Consider the following 25,334-nt stretch of genomic DNA (forward strand, 5'->3'; position numbering starts at 1 on the left):
TTCCCCACCTGAATCTAATTATTAAATCTTGTTACAACATCAGGCAATAATCTATGGAAGCAGATTAGTCTCAAATATAATTCACGCAAAAAACACGATTCACATATGCATAGACAATTTCACATGCATGAAACCTAATTCATGTACACACAAAAAAAATTCACAAAAAGCAATTCACAAGCGCAAAATAAAATTATATATTTATAAAATACATTTCACAAATGCAAAAACTATTTGTAGATATGCAACTGTGCACAAAAACCTTTGAATGTTAAAAATGTACGAGTGTCTGAATGTACGAATCGTCATTTACTACGAATCCACTCGGATTTGTGTGTGTGTGTTTTTGAGACTTTCCTGGCAGAGCTCTCTTCCCACGTGGGTCTGTCGTACTCTTTAGCCAATCAGATGCGAGCTTACCATTCAACCAATCATATCATAAGCCACTGAGTGCATTCAAGGAGCACGATTCTGCGCACCTTTTGCGCAATATGGATAAATTAGAACGGAAATTGAGCCTTTACATCAGTAATCCAGCATGGCGAATGAAGAACGGGAAGCATGGGTAAGAGTTTAGTTTATTACATAAAAGTCTGTGTTTACACATTTTATCGTTTACACATTCAATCAAGACAGTTTTTTCTAGTTAGAAAACTAGTTAGAAAAAAATACAGTTGTAACAGGACTGTTACAGTACAGTTACAGTTACTGTTAACATTTTGAGAGTTGTAAAATTATAATTCTAAATAATCTTGTTTTATAAATTGATGTCTGTTAGGTCAGTGTGTACTTTATTACATTAATACATTTTAAAACATGTAGCCTAGTCATTGTTAACCACTACGTTGAAGCAATGTAGTTCAATCAAGATAAACAACATCAGATATTTAGAAACGTTGTTTAATTTGTAAATATATTTTCTGTACATTGAAATGCATCTTTCACTTATAATTTAGGAATATCTAAAGCAGTATATTCTTCATCGACTTCATGATTGTTTAGTTCAGGGATTCCCAAAGTGTGGTGCAAAATGTAATGGCGGTCTGTTTTTTTTAAATGGGATTTTTCCATACAATAAAAAAAACATGAAACTTTCTGCGTCCGTGGGAAGACCGTTATGGACCGCTAGGTAGGCGTGATGTAATCATCGTTATGGGAGAGTGTTTGCGGAGGCTCTGAGAGGACGAACGCGTACCTCCCATTTTTTATGACTGCGCGGCAGGTGCGCGTGGTCAGTAGGCTTCAAAAGCACAATTGAACATGTGGAGGCAGTGTGAAGAAGCCCATTGCTACTTGAACCTGTGCAATCCACTTGCACTTGGACTTGGACCATAGTGCGGCCCAGTGGAAAAAAAGGTTTAGAACCACTAAAACATAACGGTTATGGAAATTAGAACGACAGTACATTGAATTAAATTGCAATGAAGTTACAAACGATCCACATCATTCAAGAGAATAAGCTCCGAAATATATAAAATAAATAAAAACGAGGATCAATCTGAAACTTTTCAAGTGCGACAATAAAATTAGCCTACACACAATCCACAACTTAATTAAGTTGCAAAGAGCATAGGCTCAAACATAACATAAAATGAAAGAGGATGCATCTGGAACTTTTCGAGTGCAGCACAAAAGTTTTTCAAGTCTGCTGGAAAACTATGCAGTCCAGCAGTGCTGTCACAACCAGCAACACACCTCCGTACCATCCTGATCACTGTACTAAATACAGATAAATCTACGCTAACTTGAATATCTAAATAACTATATAATTGATATGCTAAATAGTTGCAATAATAGTCTATCCTGATCGTTTCAATACTCGCAATTCCAACTCCTGACTCACTACAGTGATTTTGAAGGAACAAGATGGTTTTATACTGCCAAGGGCGTGGTAGCTCGTACCAAGGGGCGTGGTGAGCTGGAAACCGCTTACGTCACTTGCCACCGCAACATCCAATAGGAAAAATCAACTGCAGTAGCCACTGTTCAACCTGAAGATGGCAGCACTCAGACGTTTTTACACCATATATTATAGAATTAAAACACTTTATACTCAAATGTCAAAAAAGTTACTCGAAACAATGAACAGCACTAATAAAGCCCCATTCTTATAGATCATTGACTAAAAAAGTTGGCTTAGGGTTTAGTTGCTCTTTAAACAACGTTTCTAAATATCTGATGTTGTTTATCTTGATTGAACTACATTGTTTCAATGTAGTGGTTAACAATGACTAGGCTACATGTTTTAAAATGTATTACTGTAAGAAAGTACACACTGACCTAACAGACATCAATTTATAAAACAAGATTATTTAGAATTATAATTTCACAACTCTCAAAATGTTACTTTTGTCTTTACAGGTATTTCTTTTTACTATCCTGATTGCAGTTTAATTTAGAATTACTGTAACAGTCCTGTTACAACTGTATTTTGTTCTAAAATACTAAAATTTTTTGTCTTGATTGAATGTGTAAACGATAAAATGTGTAAACTCAGACTTTTATGTAATAAACTAAACTCCCATGCTTCCCGTTCTTCATTAGCCATTATTGATGATGTAAAGGCTCAATTTCCGTTCTAATTTATCCATATTGCGCAAAAGGTGCACAGAATCGTGCTCCTTGAATGCACTCAGTGGCTTATGATATGATTGGTTGAATGGTAAGCTCGCATCTGATTGGCTAAAGAGTACGACAGACCCACGTGGGAAGAGAGCTCTGCCAGGAAAGTCTCAAAAACACACACACACAAATCCGAGTGGATTCGTAGTAAATGACGATTCGTACATTCAGACACTTGTACATTTTAAACATTCAAAGGTTTTTGTGCACAGTTGTATATCTACAATTAGTTTTTTGCATTTGTGAAATGTATTTTATAAATATATAATTTTATTTTGCGCTTGTGAATTGCTTTTTGTGAATATATTTTTTTTTCACGCACGTGAATTTTTTTTTGTGTGTACGTGATTAGGTTTCATGCATCTTAAATTGTCTATGCATGTGTGAATCGTGTTTTTGCGTGAATTATATTTCAGACTAATCTGCTTCTATAATAAACAACAGTATATAAAGCATGCTACATTGTTACACTGTCACATGACGTCAACACCTTGCATGTGCAGAAGCATACAGTATGTTGATGTCACATTTGCATGTCTTCAGGGTTTGAGATAGCAGACACTAAGTCTAGACTTTGCAGTCATCCTGTACCCATGAGGAATAATGTAAGCAAAAGCACGCTGATCTCACAGTGTACTCTCAGTGTATCTCATTAGCAGGCGCTCTCTCTCTCTCTCTCTCTCTCTCTCTTTCATGATGCTGTTCCAGTGACTTTAAGATACTATATTGTGGGAATGTAAGATCTGTTCTGCCACAGAAGTAATGATATGGATATTATTAAATGACTGTGAGATTATACCTCATTATTGTTATGACCGGTTCGCAGCAGAATACTGAAACTTTGATTGCATTTTTAATTATTTTTATTAGATATTTATAATCTCTTTTTAGTTATGTTTCCACTGTTGTTTGATGAATGATTATATTTGATGTACTTATAATGGAAATGACATAACAAGAAGGCTAAACATCTAAACTTTCATATAAAATTATCCTGTAGTTTTCTTGGATGTACATGGGGTCGACAACTTTTGACATGAAGTTATTATATATAGATGATTGGGGAAAAAATGTCCCAAAGATCATGTATTAACCCTGTTTATTTAAGATGGCTTGTTGTTAATGAGCGACAAACTTTTTCACTGAAAATACAATTTTAACCAAGCTAAAGGACTGTAAATATCCTGTGAATAAATATATGAATATGTATCAGGCATGTCATCATGTAGCAGTCCTGTGTGCACAATCACACGTTTTTTTTTTTTTTGTCTCTGTCTATCCTTTTTTTATTTTATACACTTACCATATACAGTATTGTTCAAAATAATAGCAGTACAATGTGACTAACCAGAATAATCAAGGTTTTTCGTATATTTTTTTATTGCTACATGGCAAACAAGTTACCAGTAGGTTCAGTAGATTCTCAGAAAACAAATGAGACCCAGCATTCATGATATGCACGCTCTTAAGGCTGTGCAATTGGGCAATTAGTTGAATTAGTTGAAAGGGGTGTGTTCAAAATAATAGCAGTACAATGTGACTAACCAGAATAATCAAGGTTTTTCGTATATTTTTTTATTGCTACGTGGCAAACAAGTTACCAGTAGGTTCAGTAGATTCTCAGAAAACAAATGAGACCCAGCATTCATGATATGCACGCTCTTAAGGCTGTGCAATTGGGCAATTAGTTGAATTAGTTGAAAGGGGTGTGTTCAAAAAAATAGCAGTGTGGCATTCAATCACTGAGGTCATTAATTTTGTGAAGAAACAGGTGTGAATCAGGTGGCCCCTATTTAAGGATGAAGCCAACACTTGTTGAACATGCATTTGAAAGCTGAGGAAAATGGGTCGTTCAAGACATTGTTCAGAAGAACAGCGTACTTTGATTAAAAAGTTGATTAGAGAAGGGAAAACCTATAAAGAGGTGCAAAAAATGATAGGCTGTTCAGCTAAAATGATCTCCAATGCCTTAAAATGGAGAGCAAAACCAGAGAGACGTGGAAGAAAACGGAAGACAACCATCAAAATGGATAGAAGAATAACCAGAATGGCAAAGGCTCAGCCAATGATCACCTCCAGGATGATCAAAGACAGTCTGGAGTTACCTGTAAGTACTGTGACAGTTAGAAGACGTCTGTGTGAAGCTAATCTATTTTCAAGAATCCCCCGCAAAGTCCCTCTGTTAAAAAAAAGGCATGTGCAGAAGAGGTTACAATTTGCCAAAGAACACATCAACTGGCCTAAAGAGAAATGGAGGAACATTTTGTGGACTGATGAGAGTAAAATTGTTCTTTTTGGGTCCAAGGGCCACAGGCAGTTTGTGAGACGACCCCCAAACTCTGAATTCAAGCCACAGTACACAGTGAATACAGTGAAGCATGGAGGTGCAAGCATCATGATATGGGCATGTTTCTCCTACTATGGTGTTGGGCCTATTTATCGCATACCAGGGATCAAGGATCAGTTTGCATATGTTAAAATACTTGAAAAAGTCATGTTGCCCTATGCTGAAGAGGACATGCCCTTGAAATGGTTGTTTAAACAAGACAATGACCCAAAACACACTAGTAAACGGGCAAAGTCTTGGTTCCAAACCAACAAAATTAATGTTATGGAGTGGCCAGCCCAATCTCCAGACCTTAATCCAATTGAGAACTTGTGGGGTGATATCAAAAATGCTGTTTCTGAAGCAAAATCAAGAAATGTGAATGAATTGTGGAATGTTGTTAAAGAATCATGGAGTGGAATAACAGCTGAGAGGTGCCACAAGTTGGTTGACTCCATGCCACTCAGATGTCAAGCAGTTTTAAAAAACTGTGGTCATACAACTAAATATTAGTTTAGTGATTCACAGGATTGCTAAATCCCAGAAAAAAAAATGTTTGTACAAAATAGTTTTGAGTTTGTACAGTCAAAGGTAGACACTGCTATTTTTTTGAACACACCCCTTTCAACTAATTGCCCAATTGCACAGCCTTAAGAGCGTGCATATCATGAATGCTGGGTCTTGTTTGTTTTCTGACAATCTACTGAACCTACTGGTAACTTGTTTGCCACGTAGCAATAAAAAATATACTAAAAACCTTGATTATTCTGGTTAGTCACATTGTACTGCTATTATTTTGAACAATACTGTATATTGTATATTCACACTTGAACACAAACCCAATCCTCCCATTCTCCTGCCCGGCCTATGATATAGTGTTAAGATGTTAAGCCATTTAGTGAACTCAACTGTAATCAATTTGGCAAAACAAGCTCTGGTTCCTGAATGGGGTCAGATGACGTGTTGTTGGCTGAGGCCAATGCGGACAGGTTTTACTCTTGGCTTATGCTGTACCATGTGCTCTGTCATAGTTTTGACACTGATAAACTGATAAACACTGTTAAACAAGGAAAACATTTGTTTAGTTAATAGAAATTCAATCCATAATTGAAAGAACATTACGGAGTTTGTTTACATCTCTAAAATGAGAAAACAGCATCACGCATGAAAGAAATATGTGTGTGTATATATTTATAAATGTATAAAATTAGTTGTATTCTGTCAAGCATAAGCTTCATGCATTAATTGTTTACATTGACAAAGACTGTGCAGAAGTATTTGGCCCTCTTCGTTACCTGCTGTACTTAAAGCCATTCTTCTTAATGTCCTCCCTAATTTGACCTGAAGGGTTTGGAGTAGCTTGACCTGTCAGGATTACCTGGAGATGCGCTGTGCCCGATGACCCCTCGATTATTAAGTACAAGCATGGTTTGATAAGGGCCTTTCATCTTTTCTTAGCAGACTGACTTTGATTTTACAATCTTTTGAGTTCACTAGATTGGAGACATGGTTAGTTACTGGTAAACAGACCAGTGGATTATGAGGCCGATAAGAAGGGATTGTGGAATGTGCTGGAAAAAAAACAGCAGGTTGGCTGGTGGTCTACTTAGGGGATTGTTTGTATGTTTGCCCTAAGCTGGATGACAGCGCAAATGTCTGCTCTGGTGCAAGTTCCCATCCCTTTCAACAGCCTACTGACTATGAGTGGAGCTCATAGGATCAGTTTTTTTCCTGTTAAGTATGGCACTGTTAGTCCCTAAAGGTAGATTTTTGTTACCTCATTATCTGGCTACAAATGCACTTTTCTCCATTGACTGTGATATATAGTTGTTACTTATAGTATATGCAATCTGTTGTATTGCTGTCAGTTACTTTTATTAGCTACTTTTCTCCTCAGTTGTTATTTTTTGTTCCCCTGTTGTTTGTGCTAATATGATGTTAATGACTCATACAATCTGTCATGCTGTTTTGTGTTCATTACATCTGCGTCTGTTCATCATCATGTACAGTTTTGTTTATGGGAAACAATTCGAATGTACAAATGAGCTAATGGATCAGATGCTTCACTTCCTAAAGAGCTTTGATTCAGTTGTGAGGGGAAAGAATTTAAGAGTAACTGAATGATTATCATACCTCTGTGGGTAACTTCACAAACATATGTTCCTCTTAAATTGATTGCAGAGAAAAAATTAAAAAAGACTCAACAAATTGTTCAATTCTTATTTTGATTTGCCTCGCTAATGTCACTTGTAAACTGTTTACTTTGAGATAATAAAGTCCCCTTTGTTAAGAACAGCAAAATAACCCACAACATTGTCTTTGTGCTCCTAGGCCCCAGCTTTAGAGGAGTCTGGTAGTGAGGCAGACTGTCTGGATGATGGGGAGTCTCCGCAGGAGGAGCATGGAGAACAACAGGACCATCAGGAATGGTGTGAGCCGGTTCTTGAAGAAGCACAGGACACAAAAGAGGAATATTTTGACACACAGTCGTGGCCCAGTGACACTTTCTCTGAATCGAGTCATGAAACTAAGGACTGCTGCAGGACAGCGCTCAGCTATGAGGTTGGATCTTGCTCTGTGGGTCTTCTGGACTCACACTCTCCATTTATCACACCATCACCTTCGGTTAGAGGGAGAGATCCCTCTTCATTGAAACAGTATCATTCTGTCAGTCATGCTGACTGTCTCTGTAGAACAGTGGATAGAGAGCAATTGCAAATACACACTGGAAATATGGGGATGATGGACATGGGAGTTGATGGCACTGGAATGTCTCAAGCTAAGGGTGCTCTGGGATGTGAGGAGATTTTCAGCAGTTTTCCCGCGGAACCTGAAGTAGATTCTTCTTCAAGGAATGGTCAATCCTATGTAGTTACACCTCTACTGGCATTAGAGAACTCTGTGGAACCACAAACAATCACTGTGCCATGTGCTAATGACTCATTATTGACCTTAACAGACGGTGATGGAGCCAAGTTTCAGTTCGCTAACACATTTGAAGGAAAATCGAAATGTGATCAAATTAATAAAAATATTACAAACACTCAGTCAGGACACAATGAGCAGCAAATACAGTTCATAACCTCAAGTGAGAAACAGTTACAGCAAAATTATATTGACAGTAATAACACTGAAATACAGTTGATTTCGAATGCATCTAGTAAAGAGGCCAAATGTGTTGATGAAAATAAGATCAGTTTATCTATATCCCGTCATCTTTTGGTAAATGAGTCTGTATCAGCTGAGAAGCCAACAAAACACAGCCATTCACCGCCCTCAGTAGAGCACATTAAATCACAGGCCTCAGCAGAACATAACCAATCACAGAATTTAGCAGAACACCGCAAATTACAAGACTCAGCAGAACATAGTCAGTCACAAGGTTATGTAGAATGGAGCCAATCACAGAATTCTGTAGAACACAGCCAATCACAGGACACAGTGGAACATAGCCAATCAAATAATTATGTAGAATGGAGCCAATCACAAGATTCAGTGGAACTCAGACAATCACAGAACTCCTTAGAACCCAGTAAACCACATATTTCAACAGAACACAGGCAATTCCAGAATTCAGTAGAATGTAGCCAATCACAGGATTCCGTACATCACAGGAAATCACAGGATTTAGCTGAACAAAACCAATCACAGAAGTTCATAGAGCACAGCCAATCACAAACTTCAGTAGAAGACACACAATCACAAGTTGATTTAATTACGGCAAATTCAACAAACACCCAGTGGACAGTGACCGAGTCAGCTTTTTATGAAAAGACACAATTAAAACAGGACTGTGCAGACGTTTACATGGATTGTGAAGACAGTCAATGCTTGAAAACTTCTGGAGGGCTTTCATCAAAGGATACTGACAAAGAACTTGATTTGAACTTCAACAAGAATAATAGTCTAAAATTAAAAAAACAGGTCTTAAAAGGTGAGTGTTTCGCAGCTGAGAGAGCTTTCTCAAATGTGCCTAATGCAACTTCTGCTGGAGTGTCAGAGTCACTGCACCAGCATGTGATCAATGAATGGACCTCAGAACAGTCAGATCTGCAGGCCAGACCTCAATACGGTTACCCAGCATGTCAAATACACAGGGAAAAAAAGGATTACTCAGTTAGTAGTTATCACATGGACAGTCGTTGTTCAGAGGACACTGGGCAAACTTATTCAGGGGACCATGATCCTGAAGGACATTTTTATGAAACCCATCAGTGCACTAAAACTAAAACTTTTTATACCAATGATGGTGACGTTTTAGAAGGAATACAGAAGGATAGCAAAACACATCACATTATTAAAGGATACCAAAAAGAATGTACGATAGTTCCCTCAATAGAGCAGTCAGTAATTTACTCTGGTAACGTTATAGAATATACAGAGACCTCCGAACAATTTCAACGACCCGACACCCTGTCCGACAAAAAAGCAAGTCAAAATGAGTCAGTTGAAACAACTGAGCCGGATGTTGATATTTGGTCTAGTGCATGTACTGATCTTTTCACAAATGCTCGATCTCCTTTGGACTATTCCCAGCTGAACAGTAGAAACATCGAATACAGCTCAGACACAAATAATAATAATAAAGACATTACTTTAGAAGAGTGTGACTCAGGTGAACAGATCTCTTTGCCCAATTCTTTGCAAAAATACAGCAGGATTACCAGCGATGCTGGATCTTTAGTCTCAAAAGGTGGTGATTGCAAAGATAGTGACTCTAGTAGCGCCCATGTTAGTCAAGCCAATCTCTTTAAAGCACCTGTAATGAGGACTGCAATGAATAGCAAAGATAATGTTGCTAAACCTACTAAAACCAATGAATGTAGTTGCCATAGAAATGTTATATTAAAGCAGCTCTGTGATTGCTGTGGTGGAAAGGATCGTCAGCTGCACTTGTCTGCACTGGAGGGAGAGCAGACAGCAGGAGGATTTCAGCTCAAGGGCACAGGCGGCATCAGTCAAAGCAGAACAGCAGTGTTCCAATCCTTCAGTCCCTCACACACTGATGACCAGTACAGCACACATGGAGAGGTTAATGCAGACTCCACAAACTGTGAATTTTCGCATATTGGCCATTTGCTTGTACACAAACATCCGGAGCTCGTCCAAGAAAAGAGCATATTACCACTGGTTGGTGGCTCTCGTAAGATCGATGATACTTATGCATTAGAAAATATGAAGAGAAAGCTCGACTCTTTCAAGGCAAAGTCTTCTGAAAGCACTGATTCAGTATGTGAAACCTCTGATCTTTGTAAGCAATCTTTGCAACTGCACAACCCAGAGTTCGAGGACGCATTTGTTACATGTTGCCGTATTTTACCCATCACTAATTTAGAGGCCATTTTGGAGTTGGACCGTTCACCAGAAAGCTCATTTGTGGCTGAAAATGGACTGGAGGAGCAACAGAGAGGAGGTCCATTATCAGAAGTTAGATTCAGTGAGGAATGGAGCTCTTGTGATGATGTCACAACCCACCCACATGCGGACGTTTCTGCCAAGTGTAAAAAAGCCAATGTAACCACTCTCATAAATAAACTAGACTGTGGAGAAACAATGAGCTCTTTATCAAATGGATTTGATAGCAGCGATGGTTATAGTGTTTCCAGTTTTGTGTCACAAGACCTTGACTCCAGTACCAACAGCGAAGAGACGGAGGACGGCACTCAGTCATCATCTAGTCTTCGTGATTCTGCACGAAATAAGACAACCCAATCAGGGAAGAGCTCTGTGTTTTCAGTTTTTTCTCGACTCCCCTCATTCCGCAAGATCAAATGGGAACACAAAGGCAATAACAAGGTCGATCCAGAAATGAAGGACTCTAACGAGGATGGAGATGAACGGAATGAGGTGAAGTACATTAAGTCGCCCACGCATAACAAATCCAACCCTTTACTGTACAAGACCCCTATTTCTCATAGTACAGATCATCTTACAGACATTACGAAATTTGCTGACCACTCCAACGATGATATTTTTGAAAAAGCTTTTTCTTTAAACTTGCACAATAGAGGAAAATATGCACACTGTCAAAATTTGTACCAGCGGCAACATCACAAAGATGGAGATGAGCTGAAATTGAAAACTTCCCCAACGGCAGAGGGACTGCAACAAAAAAGGAGCAAAAGTACAGACAACTTAAACTTGCGCATGAAGCTCGCAATAGCTCACAAGTCTCTGTCTAGCCTGTTTGAGCCCAGATATCCCGAGAGGGACACCCAGGAGCAGAATTCACAGTCAGAAAATGAAGAGGTAAAAACCAAGCAGTCCTGGAGGAAGATGAAACGCTCTAAGGAAGCAGAACTTTACCAAAGAACTCAATCTGTTCCTGGGACGACCTGTGACAAGTCCATACATCAGAGCCATATCGACTGTGCCTTGGGTGCTCCTCAGAACAGGTCCAGACTTAACACCTCGCCAGCTTCTCAAAAGAGTTTGAGGAACACGTGCCATTCAGATTCACAGAGTTTGAAATCTGGAGCTCAGTCTGAAGATAGTAAGTGTCTGGAAGGTTGCGAGCCGCCTTGTGCCCCTTACTCAGATTCTGAGGTCTCGGTAGATGGCTTTGAGGCCAGTGTTGAGGATAGGTCGCAATCACCTGTACACCCCACTGTTTTTACGCTCGCAAACCAGATGTCACCTACCTGGACCAGATCACTAAGCTGTTTTGAGACCACTGATACTCCGACGAGGCCCATGAGTCCCAAACCTCACAGTCCTGGTCAGGGCTGGACACACCGGAGGAGCTTCCGTTACCCCTCCAGATCAGTTTCATCTTCTCTCTGCTTGCTCGGTCAGGGAGTGAGCACTGACGGTCTCTCCGATCCACCTCTGAGACCGAAGTCTCTGAAGCCGAGGACAGCACAACTCACTACAGCCCACTCTTTTGATTCTGAGTGCTTACTGGAGGACAGCAGTTCAGACAGCCAGTCTCAAAATAGCCTGAATTCAGCATCCCCGATCAACAAGCCAGAGGTGAGTCAAAGGCAGTTATGAAGTTTATGATGTTAGGAGAGCTTAGTTAGGATGTGTCCTTTGAACATTTTGAACAGGACTGCTATGTGATTTGCTCACTTTTTTATATTAAGCTTTGCAGTTGAGTAATTCTACTTCTTTTAAAGTTTTTCCCAAGACTCTTCATATATGAAAGCAGAAGTGGATAATTATGGTGGGGTTTTTTTTATATACATTCCTGCTATCTGGACTCAGTCAGGAATTGAAAAGGATTGTTACATGCTTAAGTCACTACACTAAAGAGCTTTCAGAGAAATGTGAGCACTTTTCGAAAATAGTTCCATCTAGTGGCTAACAAGGAACATTTACGATCACATTGTCTATAAATCTATGCCACAGACTTTTTTCCACTTGAAGCAACACTGTAAAATATTCTAAAGTTTGTTTTCATAGATTGTTTATTGAATGTAAGAGTATTGTGGATTGATATTTTTTTGGGGGTCAGTAAGATTAACTTTTTTTTTTTTTTTTTAAGAAATAGCTTGGTTTACAAAGACTGTTTATTCGATTAAAATGTAGTAAATGCAGTAAAATCGTTTAAGTATAATAAGTAAAAATCATAATAAGCAAATATCATTACAGTTCAAAATTACAATTTAAAACTTTAGTATTTTAAGGTATTTTAAAATGTAATTTATTACTGTGAGGGCAAAGCTCCACCTTCAGTGTCACATGATCCTTATTTTTATTTTTTTCTGGGAGAACAAAGAGGCGAAGAAACCCACCGTTTATTTGAAATAGAAATAGTAATATATATATATTTACATTTAATTTAATGATTAATTTAATGCATCTTTGCTGAATGAAATAACAAATTTCTTTACTAAAAATATTACTGAACCCCCAAATATTTATACAGTAATACATTAATCTGTCAGTGTATACAAAATACACATACATTAGAGACACTTTTCTTACAGTTTAATGATGTCTTAACTGGAAAAGTATTAAAAAATACAGTGTGGTGTAAATATCTCGCTACTGGTTATCAAACATTACCAAAAGTTAACACATGACATCCATCAAAAGACATGTACTGTACAGTAACCACCTAAATTTGCACTCAAAGCATATACAGCACAGTACTGAGCCAGCCATCCAGTCAGAAGAGAGAAGACAGCAAGGAAGTGCATGTGTGCTTCGGGTGAAGTCCAGAGAGCAGGGTAAAGCTGCACCCAGACCCATCTCTGACCTCTACAGTTGGACCGTGTCTCTTCAGGGCATCCGAGAGGTGGCGCTCGACCTGGAGAGGAAGAACAATTTGCCCCAAACACGTCGGCGCTCATGCTCATATGAAACGCTGACTGATGTGGAAAACACCTGTGAAAAGAAGTTTAACACGCAAAGTTTGCATCAGCTTAGCACACCATCAACTCAGAAGCACGAGAAAGTAAGGAACTCATCAAAAAAGGGAGAACAACCCGACCATCAGCATCTCCCACTGCTCCTTTTCTTCTCCTGTTCTGCTTTCTTCCTGTTTTGTTCTCCTGGAGTCCTACCCTTGTAGTGCCCTTAGGATTTCCAATTTCTCTTCCGTTTCTTGTAATTTGCCTGAATGAACAAAAATCTGTCCGTACACTTTCACTGTTGCGATGTGTATCAGAAATCTCAAATGAGCATATGAATCTAAATTATTTACAATGATTATTTTACACAGTTTTTCCTCAGTACATATATTAAATATTATATTTAATATTTATTATTAATAATAATATCAATTATTATTCCTTTTGCATTTTTTTACGGTTTCTCAGTGCTTTTCATTACAAATAAATATGGATATACAAATTATTATTACAAATTATTATTTTCTTAAATTAATTATTAAATTTGTATTTATCATTAACAATAATAATACAATAATATACACTGTTTCTAACCGTTTGGTTGGTACTTTTCATATATATATATATATATATATATATATATATATATATATATATATATATATATATATATATATATATATATATATATATTAATGCTCTCAAAAGATTAATTGCGATTATTTGCATCCAAGATAAAAGTTTTTGTTTGCATAATATATGTACTGTATGTGTGCTGTGTATAATTATTATGTATATACATATATATAAATACACACACATGCATGTAAATAATTCAGAAAAACATGTTTATATATTAAATAAATTATATTAATATGAATAGACGTACAATTTTCTAAATATATACTGTATGTATCTGTATATATATATATATATACAGAACACACACATATATTATGCAAACCAAAACTTTTATTTTGTATATGATTTATCATTTTACATATACATATATACACATACATATAGTAAATAGTACATTTAGTAGTGTAGTATAAAATTATAAATAGCAAATATTTATTTATTCAATCATTATTATTATTAATAATTATAATGAGCATGTTTGTATCTCATCCATAGGTGCGTGCTAGACTGTCTTTCACTTCTCCAGAGCAGTTCCCCTCTGTTCCTCTCAAAGACCACATCTTTTCCCAGAGCACACCTGTTGGACTAGACTTTTTGGGCTGGCCTCACCGAGCATCATTTTCAGGTACGGAACCTTGGTATTTAAACCTACACTGCACCACAACCTTTGATTAGAGTAAAAACTATATTGACTTCCTAAATCTTTCCTTTAAGTCTGGGTGTACTTTAGGATCCTCCAGGGGGCAATGGTTTTCTTCATTCTGCAACCTTTGTTAACCCTCTGCCAGTTATTTATAGTTCTGTTTGTGACAGTCAGAGCCTAGAGACTCACAGATGTCTTTGACGTAAATTTATAGTCTTTCATCATCAAACACTAACCCATTTGTGTAGAGATACCTGGACACAAACCTGAGGAGGTATTTGCCCAGCTGCAGCAGCAGCAAACAGACAATACATCTGTGATGAGTGATGAATTATGAATTTTCACCTACAGTGTGCAATTTCTTAAGAAGAAGCGTTCAGTTGTGCGTGTACGTGGTGGGAGCACAGAGGCTGTCTTTGTGCGGTAATGCATGGAGCGTGGAGCTCAGAGGCCTTCAGTGCTGATCCTCTCTCTTTCTGCTAAACAATCCTGCTGATTATTTCTCACCCACTCACTGGCGCCAGGCCTTCTCTCGCTCGCTCACTCACTCTCACTCACTCTCTGAGCGTAGAGGTAGACCTGGCACGGGTTTATATCCATCACCCTTACACACACTCGCATACGCACATTTAGGAAATCGAGTGGAGCGTCTCAAGGGAAGTGTCGCCTTTGGGTGTAAGCTATTATGAAATGGGATTTGGCTGACCTTGAGTTGGCTTTTCTGTTTGCTTGCTGTTATGAGCATTATGTTTCTGTTATCAACATAAAACCCTGACCGAATCTGAGCCAGTTATATATGAAAGTGTCCATTTTTTACTGTTGAATCTCTAATCTGGACTGAGACTTTGTGATCTTGTTTTAACCGTTGTTCTGTTTTATGTCGAAGTTTCCTCCCACTATTGATGTCTTGTTGCTGTGGCATATATTTTGTAAGACCTCTGTAAATCCCTTGCCTTTTGTAATATGGATACCTATGAGGAGAAAGACACAATGAGCTGATTTCGCCGCTGGTTGATATCATGCCCACTCTACGACCTTTTTGTACGCTGCATGACAAGCCAATACAGCATTTATAGTGCATTTATGCTAATGTACAATTTGAGTTTTAGTTTGTAGTTTGAGTTCAGGAGCACTTCATGAGAGAAACTAACACCGACACATGCTTCTCTCCACAGAATCGAATCTCAGCACACCAGCACAAGACGCACAGGTCGCCCCTCTGGGTGAGTTAACTCCTTCTGAATCACAAGTCCAGCTGGACAATGTCAAGAGTGTGATATTGATGGGTTGTTCAATGACCTGTAACATACAAAAATGTGAGGAATGTTCCGTTGAGTTTTATCTGAGCTCCCATGTTATGAAAAGTGAAGTCACCGTTGCAAAGGTTCACACAAGTCAAGATCCAGTCCAGAGATTCTGACCGTTTCTGTGGAAATCAGGTCTTTTGGTATCACATCAGCGTGCTGTGCAAGCATGCTTGGTCATTCGCTGTGATAAATTGCGTTAATTTGGGGGGTTTTTTGGTCATAGGTGTGATCCCAGCTAATTATGGGTTAAATTCCTAGAAGGTGTTTGCAACTCTCAACATCGCTAGTGCTCTCTCCAGGCACAGTCTTTTTGGTTTACTAACAGCTTGGCTCTAACAGTGGAGGAGGGGAGCTCAAGGGGGACTGGAAGGGAGGGGGAAGGCGGTCTGTTTCAATGACAGACCAAGCGTTTCGTATTGAGCCATGTGAGCTGTATGAGTACTCCTCCCCTTAAAGGAGCCCCAGTGATGCCAGCCTGTGACTGTATGCGTGTGCGCTTATGAGAGAGAGAGAGGGCTGATTGTGTGTCTGGGCGTCTGTGTTGAGCCGTGAGCTCTTTCAGACTGTGCATCCAAGAGTGAAAGTAAAAGATCGGGAGTGCAAGGGAGGAATGACAGAGGGAAGCTGAATCTATAGTGCACACTCAAGCCTCGGAGACACGCTTTGGACCTGACACCTGCCGAAGCGACACCACCCTTCTTCCTCTCGCTGTGCATCCACATGCGCACCCAGCACAGTGCCGGTGAGGTGGGCGTCCCGCTGGCAGGAGGTGGCTGGAGTGGTCGCAGCTCAGAGCAGTCTCCCGGCTTTGACTCGGACTGTAGCCCGGCTCTGGGACTGGCTGGAGGGGTTAGAGCAGTGCGAGGGGTCATGTCCCATTACTGGAGTCTGGAGAGCCTTCACTCCACCAACGGTAAGACTCTCTCTCACCTCTGGAGCTCAGATGTTTGGTGGTCGTGGAGCTGCGTTTTGAGCTTGACATCAGTTTACACTCATGCAACGGGTGTCGTTCTGCCTCTTGTGAGGTTCTTGTGACAGCTCTTGTTCTTTGAATTGCAGTCTTTCAGTCAATGTGATGGCATTATCTTGAGCCTTTGATGGACGAATTTAGGTAGCTGAAAGAGCCACTCTCTCTATACAACTGTAAACACATAGAGTAGCTGCTGCTTATGCGATTAGCGTGTCAAAGCAACAAGAGTTTGCCCTTCTGACCAGTTGACTCGCATGCTACATGTACAGAAGCAACATGAATTGCTAATCGAGCTAGATCGGTGGGGATGTGAGAAACGAGATGCCTTACTGTTGAATGAAGTTGCCACTCTCTTGCACCGTCTGCATCCTGCTTAGGTTATTGCATTACTGTCACGGATGTCATCTATTGATCTATGTTCTATGCTCGTGATTGGTTAAGTGGTAATGTTGTGGAAGGCTCTATCAAGTGAGCCAATGTGTATTGTAGATATAGATGGATTGCTTAGGAGTGAAGTGACAGCTTTCCCTTCGGTTCCTGCATTTCACACATTCAGCAGCTGCACATGTTCCCTCGCAGGATATTAATGTGCAAGATTAGCATGCGCTGAGCTTTTCCACACCTATGTGATATTAAACAATGTGGCATGCCATGTCAGCATTTGTGTAAAAACACTTGAACATGCAGCATAATATTCAACACAGCACGAAGAAGCGAGTGAAAGCACAGGCTGTGTTAAAAATATTTTAGGGGAATCCAACACTGCCCTTTTTGCCTCTGAGCCGATATATCGATTAACGCAAAATCTTCAGGTTTCCTTTCTAAGAATAGAGCAACTCTCTCTGTGCTGGCGCTACCCATGGCTGTATAGTAGGACTGCAAAAGGAGTGATGTCAAATGAGATGAGATGCCAGTTTGAGCAGTATTTTGGTCTCATTATCTTTTCTCAGGGTTGGCATGGTGACAGACAAGCCAATGACCGTCAGCCAAGGTAGCACTGATGTCTCAAATGGCCACCGCTACCCACGTCAGCTGCAATTTTGGTGTTTTTCTCAATTTCTGCTTTGTCCTATGAGAGATGGGATGTGACTTTTCCTGTGGTGGAGGGAAATATATGGTGCACTGTGAGCTGGGGGCAATATCTACAGACATTTCAAGCAGCGCTGTCACCTCGTCACGGTTCGCTGACCTCATTACAGCGCTCATACGCTGTCCATAGCCGATCGCAGAACATTCAGAAGAACAAAAAAACCGGTGTCACACGTGAGAAATGTGTTGAAATGACGCGTTAGTAAGTTTGAACATTAGAAGTGTTTAATGAGAGACTGTTTATGCACAAATCCCAAGGCACTTCTTTGACTTCTCTAAACTGACAGAGATGGTTTGGGTTCAAGCCAGACTGGACCCACACAACTCAAAAGTTGTAAACCGTCCATTCACTAAACTGAGAGACTCTACCCTAGTGTTGGGCATCAATAACTGGTTTTTAGTGTAATTACAGACTGGGAGGTCTAGAGTATGTACTATAATATCTGGATAAAGCTATCCATTAGCTTTTCCATTCATCTCAATGGCAGTTGCTTAGTTGGCACAGGCCAGGATACCAAGGAAGACTGTCACAGTCCCATGTCTGGTTCACTTTTAAGAGTGCTCTGAAAATTATCTACAACTCTGTCGATTATCTGCTGTAATTAAATGAAATTTATGCAAATTAAATGCTTGGAAAACATATATTTGACAGGATTAAATCAGCTGGCCTAATATGTCTCTTAGCCAGCTAAAACTTGACCTCTTGGTTTGTTCATATGACGATGTTTAGTTAAAAAATGTGTTATTAAAAAATGCCCCTGAAATGTATTTTTAGGTTTTTGTTTTAATACGTTGACCCCAAAGGTTTTTAGACATTTAATCTCAATGCATTATACAATAAAATCCAAGTGCCATTTATTTTAAAATGGTTGGACAAAATAATATGAACACCTGGGAAATAGGCAAGATTTCATTATTAAGATGTTTTGCTCCAACTGCCTTCAATACAGCAATACAGAATACAGTTTCCAGCTTAGAAAAGATTCATAGAACCTTTGAATAGTTTCCAGCTGAATGTTGTCTACCAGTTGCTTTAGAGATGTTGGAGGAAGGAATTGGCTACTTACACTTCTTTCCAAAACTAGCCCACAGTATTTGACAATATCCAAGTCAGGTGATTGAACTGGAGAAGGCGGAAGTTGAAGTTCATCTAGGTGCCCCAAATGTCCAGGTTTTATGATCATGACACCATGTTTTTCACATTTCATCACTTGTGTCTGTGTTACAATGTTCAGCAATTGCAGCTCTTTCATGGATGTTGTCTTTGTGAAATTCTCTGTGGTCGTTTTTTAGGAATCACCATGGTCTTGAAGGTGAATATTGAGGTTTACTGTCACTTTTCTACAGTAGTTTATTGTTTGGACACAATCGTTCTTACTGTTAGAGGGGCCCTATGATTCATTTTTGGTTATAGACGGTCCTGCTAAACAGGCTTCCCCTTCCCTTTTTGGAAGTCACCCATTTCACCGACAGCTTGTACTACACTGATGAACACAACTTATACTACACTAATTTACAAACTGACAGACAACAAAAGCTAAACAGGTTATATTATAACAAAAAGATAAATAGATGAAGAATTGCAATATTTGTCTTATCACTAAAGTCTACACAAATTATATCAACCCCTATAATAGCATTATTTTGTCCAAACCCTGTATAATATGCAATAAACTGATCAATAGTGACAATAAAGACATTAATAATGTTACAAAAGATATATATTTCAATTAGGGCTTGGCGATAAAACAATAACGATAATTATCACTATATAATTTTCCTCGACAAAATGATAACGAGTTGGATAAATGTTCAATATAATGATTATGCTCCAAAAGCAGAATGAAACAGCGCTACTCATTTGAAGCTCGCCACATGGACTATTTATCTGCTGGGGTCAAAGTTCAAATGGCAGCGCTAAGCGAGGTCACTAGAGCAGATGCGTTTACTCACTGATGAGTCTCTGTCGCACGAGCACTAAACAGCACTGTGAGATCCAGTGTGAAGCACTTGAATTCAGTACACTAGTTTACTAGTCTAAAGTACTAGTTTAAAGACAGATGAAACAGTGCTGACAAACAGGAGAAACACTGTGCGCTACGAGACAGTCAGAAGGCTTTTCAATCTACAAATCGCCATCATTTAACCATGGATTTACTGTAGTAACACTAATATTTTGGCAGAAATGTGGGATATTCATACCGAATTTTATTATTATTATTATTAATGTAGACATGTCTTAATATAATAACAGTATTTTTAATAACAGGAATATAATTACAGTATTTTTGGGATTGCACTAAAGCAGCGGTTCTAAATTCCAGTCCTTGCGCACTACTTCTCTGCACATATTGTATGTCTCTCCTTGTTAATACACCTGATTCATATAATCAGCTCGTTAGAAGTGAGCTCCGTGCATGAACTGTGTTCCCATTGACATGGTCTCTACACAGTGTTTACTGCTCCCTACTCCCTGAGCAGGGGAAATCTGTTGAAGTTTAGTTTACTTCACTTTCGGATCATTCATTCACGGATTTGCGTTGCACAATGTCCATCTGCACACATGGACAGGTGTGACATCATTAACCTCTGTAAATCAATACAATTTAAATTAACGTCTCGCACACTTCAATGCACTTTGAATGTAACATACGTTCGCTTCAAACTGGAATCATGGCGGAGTATCCTGTGATGTCCACTTCGGAGGGCACTTATGTTCGAATAGAACAAACGTCTGAAGCAATAAGAGAAACGTACAAAATGTGAAGAGCAGTGGGGCGCGAGGACTGGAATTGAGAACCGCTGCACTATAGCATTTGTGCATTTATATTACATGTATTTGAAAAGTTTGGTTCCAAAATGTTATAAATTCATTTTGATTCATTTGAGTAATAATGTGTTCCCTTTACCAAGAATTTGGCGTGATAAAAACAACGATTTTCTGTTTCAAACTTTCATATAGCATCTTTAGGTTATAAAAACATTAAAAATTCTAAATAGATTTTCTAAGATATGTTATAAAAACAGATTTTTTCCCTCCAAATGAAATAAATCCATTGATTAGTTTAAATATCAAGTTTAGTTTAATTAAATTAAAAGTTATTTTTCATATTGAAACGGTTGATCCACAAATGACAGCCTCTGAATTCAATACCAATCTTATTAATAGCTTACGTTTCTTCCCCACAACAGAAACCATCACAGGTGCATCATGCCGTTAAAATTATTGTTATTTTTTTATAGCTGCACGATAAATTGCATGTGATTGTCATTTTCATCTTGCCATTAATCTTTTGAGTGGTACGGTCCCACATATGGGATTCTTATATCCATGCTCCATGGGATTTAGAAAGTTCGGTGACGTCACATAACTGTCAAATTTAAACTGCGTTTTCTCGCGTTGTCTGACGCTGAGCCAGAGAGAGACGAGCACTGATCTTGTCATATTATCACAACTATGCAGTGTTATTAATTAATATTAATATACAATAATGCATATTGTAGGTTTCAGACATTTAAATACAAGTAAATACTAATAAAACAATACATTTAGAGTTTGAAAAATACACGCATATGTCTATGGAAGCAACAATAACAATGCATTCAAATTTCATTTGCAGATATGCTTTATTCATATCAAGATACACATAGTGTAAGCGATCCATCTGTCTTTCAGTGTTATTGTAGACGCGTCACCATGGAAACAGTAAGGGGAACGTTCTAAAATAACTGTAGTCTTAAAAAAAAAACTCACTCTGGAGGGACCACTAGAATATTTTAAACTCACCACTGAAAAGGTTAAAGCTGGTTCTGTGATTAGTAGTAAATCTCCATCACGTGATTTCAGATGGAGCGGCACTTAATACACAGAGCCGTAGATCACTGACATACTATGCAATATTGCATTCATAATCGAAGGTGAGTCATCTGCAATTATGAACGCGATATTGCAAAGCTTGTCAGTTTACAATGCATGGAATGATGCGTTGTGATTGGTAGAGTGGATGTATCGCATTCTGCAGAGAAGGGAGACTGGCATTTGTTACAGTTTGGAAAGATAAGGAGAAAACATGACAGAATAACACAGCGGATTTTGCATTTTGCGTCAAATTAAAAACTGACCAGATACAATATTGATTTTAGTGGGAACTATTTTTTTTTATTTATTTTTTTATGCCGTTTACCACGTCTTGGAACAGAACTCTTCATTTAGACGACTGATTTCTATGCAAATACCTAGAAACCATTTTTACCATGGTATTGAGGTGCTATATATGTGGTTTTAACTGTGGTTATCATGATCTAAATACTGTGGAAGACCAATGGTTAATTTGAATAAAACTCAAACAGTCAGAATAATAAAATTTCAGAATATAAAAATTAGGTTGTTACAATTTTTACAGAACATAAATTTACATCTGCATCTCAAGCTACCGTCAAATGTGCATTTCTAAGAGAAACATGTAATAACATTATATTATTGCAGCTTGGACTGCAAATTGCTGAAGATAAAAGTCATCCAAATCAGGCAACACAAATCAGTATCATGATTTGAAACTATATCCCTCATTAAAGCATGTAGAAATTAATTAATTATTTTTCCTGTTAAGATATTTATTTTGTTAAGTAAAAAATTACTAGAAAAGTTTAAAGATTTCAAAAGGTTTTTTCTCATGTTCTGACCATAAAGAGTAGTTTAAATCCACAGTTAATGATCTGTTTTCTACAACATTCAAAAATCGGCCTTTAAACTTGAAAGAAATAAAGATTTGACATTAATTGTGATAATTACCAATATCAACTGGTATGATTTTTTTTTTATCTTGATAATATTTTTGGCCATATTGCCCAGCCATAATTTCAAATACATGCTGTTCTTTTGAACTTTTTTTTTATCAAAGTAAAAAGCTTTCGATAAAAAAAGCAGATGTTTTCAACATCAATAATAACAAGAAATGTTTTTTAACCACCAAGTCAGCATATTAGAATAATTTCTATAGGATAATGTGACACTGAGGACTGGAGTAATGATGCTGAAAATACAGCTTTGCCATCACAGGAATAAATTGCATTTGAAAATATATTAAAATAGAAAAAAGTTGTTACCGAAACATAAAATCTGAAAACTGTAGTTGTTTTAGAGTAGCATATTTGGGAAGATTATTTGTTTTTACTGTATTTTTCATAAAGTAAAAGCAACAGAGACTTTTTTGTATGGTAGTGTATGTACCATAACGTGTCACAACCTTCTGCATGCATCATGTCAATGCATGCACCCTGACACATTTAACCCCACAAGTGGCTTTTTGTGGATTTACATGTCAAGGGTGCCTGCAGATGTAGATGTAGTATAGAAAGGGCAACGAGCAGTAGAAACTGTCTCACAGGATGTGTCACCACCAGCAGCCATCAACATATCGTGCTTCTGCAAATCCTCTTCTGCTTTCGTTATTTGTGTGAAATGCACGACCACTTGTCACTTGTCTCAGAGCCAGAAATAGAAAGTCTCAGTTCTTCTCAAAAGCACTTTCATTAAAGTCTTGAGTTTCCACACTGGGAGAGGAGCAGATGTGTTGCTGTCCGTATTTTCCCTCCGGGGTATTTTGTCTTGATTGCGGATTCTTGTGACCGCCCAGTGTGAGCCGGGTCAAATGATAGAGAAGGAGTCTGAAGTTCAATTCTGAATGGACACTTATTGCTTAATCCTCATAAATGATTATTACTCAAGGAACTGAATGCCATGCCATTTAACATTTTAATTCAACCAAATGAATTAGTCTCTGTAAACTACACCTTTGCTTTTCATAATCTAACAATTACTCTGCTAATCCGGTTAACATGTAGAGGGGACGGGGGTCTTCAGCCCCTCAGGCCCTATCACAACTGATGGCAATAAGACAGTGTTTCATTCACACCTTTTTACATAAACCGCAGCCGAACAGCTCTACACATGACACCCTGCTTCAGGCACAAAATGCTCTTTCTCCATATACTTCAGTGTCTTTTTCTGGTTTCTGCTGTACAGACAAGAAGTGAAGCGATAAATAGTGTTTGACAAGACCTGTTCTGAGTGTTAAGTCCCGAAATAGATATTCAAATGAGAACTACAACAACAAAAGTAAGGTTCTTTGATGGTTCTTTGCAACATTTCATGTTCAAAGAAGGCTACAGTATATAGTTCTTTGTAGAAAAGGGTTATAATGGTAAAATAACAATCATTATAATAAATGTTGTCCATATTTATCGCTTTGCCTTATTGCCATTTGTGCAACTCACATGCATAATACTTCAAATCCTGTCACTTGTCGAAAAGAGGTGAAGAATTCAGAGAATTCAGACTTAAGATTGTCACTTGGCAGGAAATAAATCATGAGAAAATCCCATATACTTTTGCTGCAGGAGGAACCCGAGCCATAGCTAGCCATTTAGCAATTGCATAGCAACCATCTGTAACACCCTAACAACCACATGGCAACACAGACAAATCTGCTCAGAAAAACTGCATAGCAACCTCCATGACACCCTACTGCACAGAAACACAGATGAACACACTAAGAACACATAGCAAAACCTGAGCAACCACATACAGTAGCAACACAGTAAAACCCACTCATAACTCTGTAGCATAATGCATATCTGCAAACCGTATTTTTGGGGTTAATTTTGGAATTTAAAAGAGATTTTGGTTACACTTAAAGCCTTTATATTTAATGCATTATGAAAGTACTTTTAATGCATTAATTATGCCTTGTAATGCACAATATAATACACTTATAAGTAACTGAAACCACATTTAGAATACATTGTAATACCTATTCATTGTTATACCTTAAGAATGTATAATGCATTAAAACACATGACAAACAAACCTTTGTAAATATTATAATGCATTATAACTTTGGTTACATGCAGTATATGAAAATATATAATGCATTACCTTTATAATGCATTATACGTAATGGCTTTAAATTAAGTGTTACTAAGATTTCCTTTGGCATCAGACTGCACTACACCAGTTTTGTGTCATCACTGCTACTATACACAGTGTTTGTTTGCAGTATCCACTGTGACTCAGTTGCTTCGCTCTTCGAGGTATTTTGCTCAGTCTGTGAGTGAAATGGCACTGCAGTGTGATGCCATCACATCCACTGCCACAATGAGCCGAGGCCCACACGGCCATAACATACTGCAGCACTGACCGGAGGAACTCTCCTCATTGTGTGAACGCCTCAACTTGGCTCTCAAACAGATCACACTTTGTTGAACCAGACAGCTCAAATGCAACTCTTTATGACTATATTCTACCTTATTATAACAATATCAGTTCTGAAAACTGTAGCTGTTTTAGAGCAGTAGTCAGGGTGTCATGTTCCTACAATAATTCCATCCCTCATAGCCACTGCATAGGGGAGACATCATCACTGCTGGGAAATCACTG

At 38.3% G+C, this 25,334-nt stretch overlaps 1 protein-coding gene across 6 annotated transcripts in view; it reads left to right on the forward strand.

The window, feature by feature from the left end:
• Nucleotides 1–25,334, forward strand: part of LOC113115589 (rho guanine nucleotide exchange factor 4-like) — a 76,377-nt gene that overhangs the window by 27,635 nt on the left and 23,408 nt on the right. For 3 of the 6 annotated variants that reach the window (XM_026283162.1, XM_026283168.1, XM_026283167.1), the window contains 4 exons: nucleotides 7,280–11,920; nucleotides 13,029–13,349; nucleotides 14,383–14,512; nucleotides 15,706–15,753. In XM_026283162.1, the coding sequence (XP_026138947.1) occupies nucleotides 7,280–11,920; nucleotides 13,029–13,349; nucleotides 14,383–14,512; nucleotides 15,706–15,753 (5,140 nt within the window). Of the gene's footprint in view, nucleotides 1–7,279; nucleotides 11,921–13,028; nucleotides 13,350–14,382; nucleotides 14,513–15,705; nucleotides 15,754–16,315; nucleotides 16,751–25,334 lie in introns of those variants that run through there. The other 3 variants (XM_026283166.1, XM_026283169.1, XM_026283170.1) reach the window with 3 other exon arrangements.

This window comes from Carassius auratus, chromosome 2 (assembly GCF_003368295.1).
Source record: "Carassius auratus strain Wakin chromosome 2, ASM336829v1, whole genome shotgun sequence".
In the NCBI taxonomy this organism is placed as follows: Eukaryota; Metazoa; Chordata; class Actinopteri; order Cypriniformes; family Cyprinidae; genus Carassius; species Carassius auratus.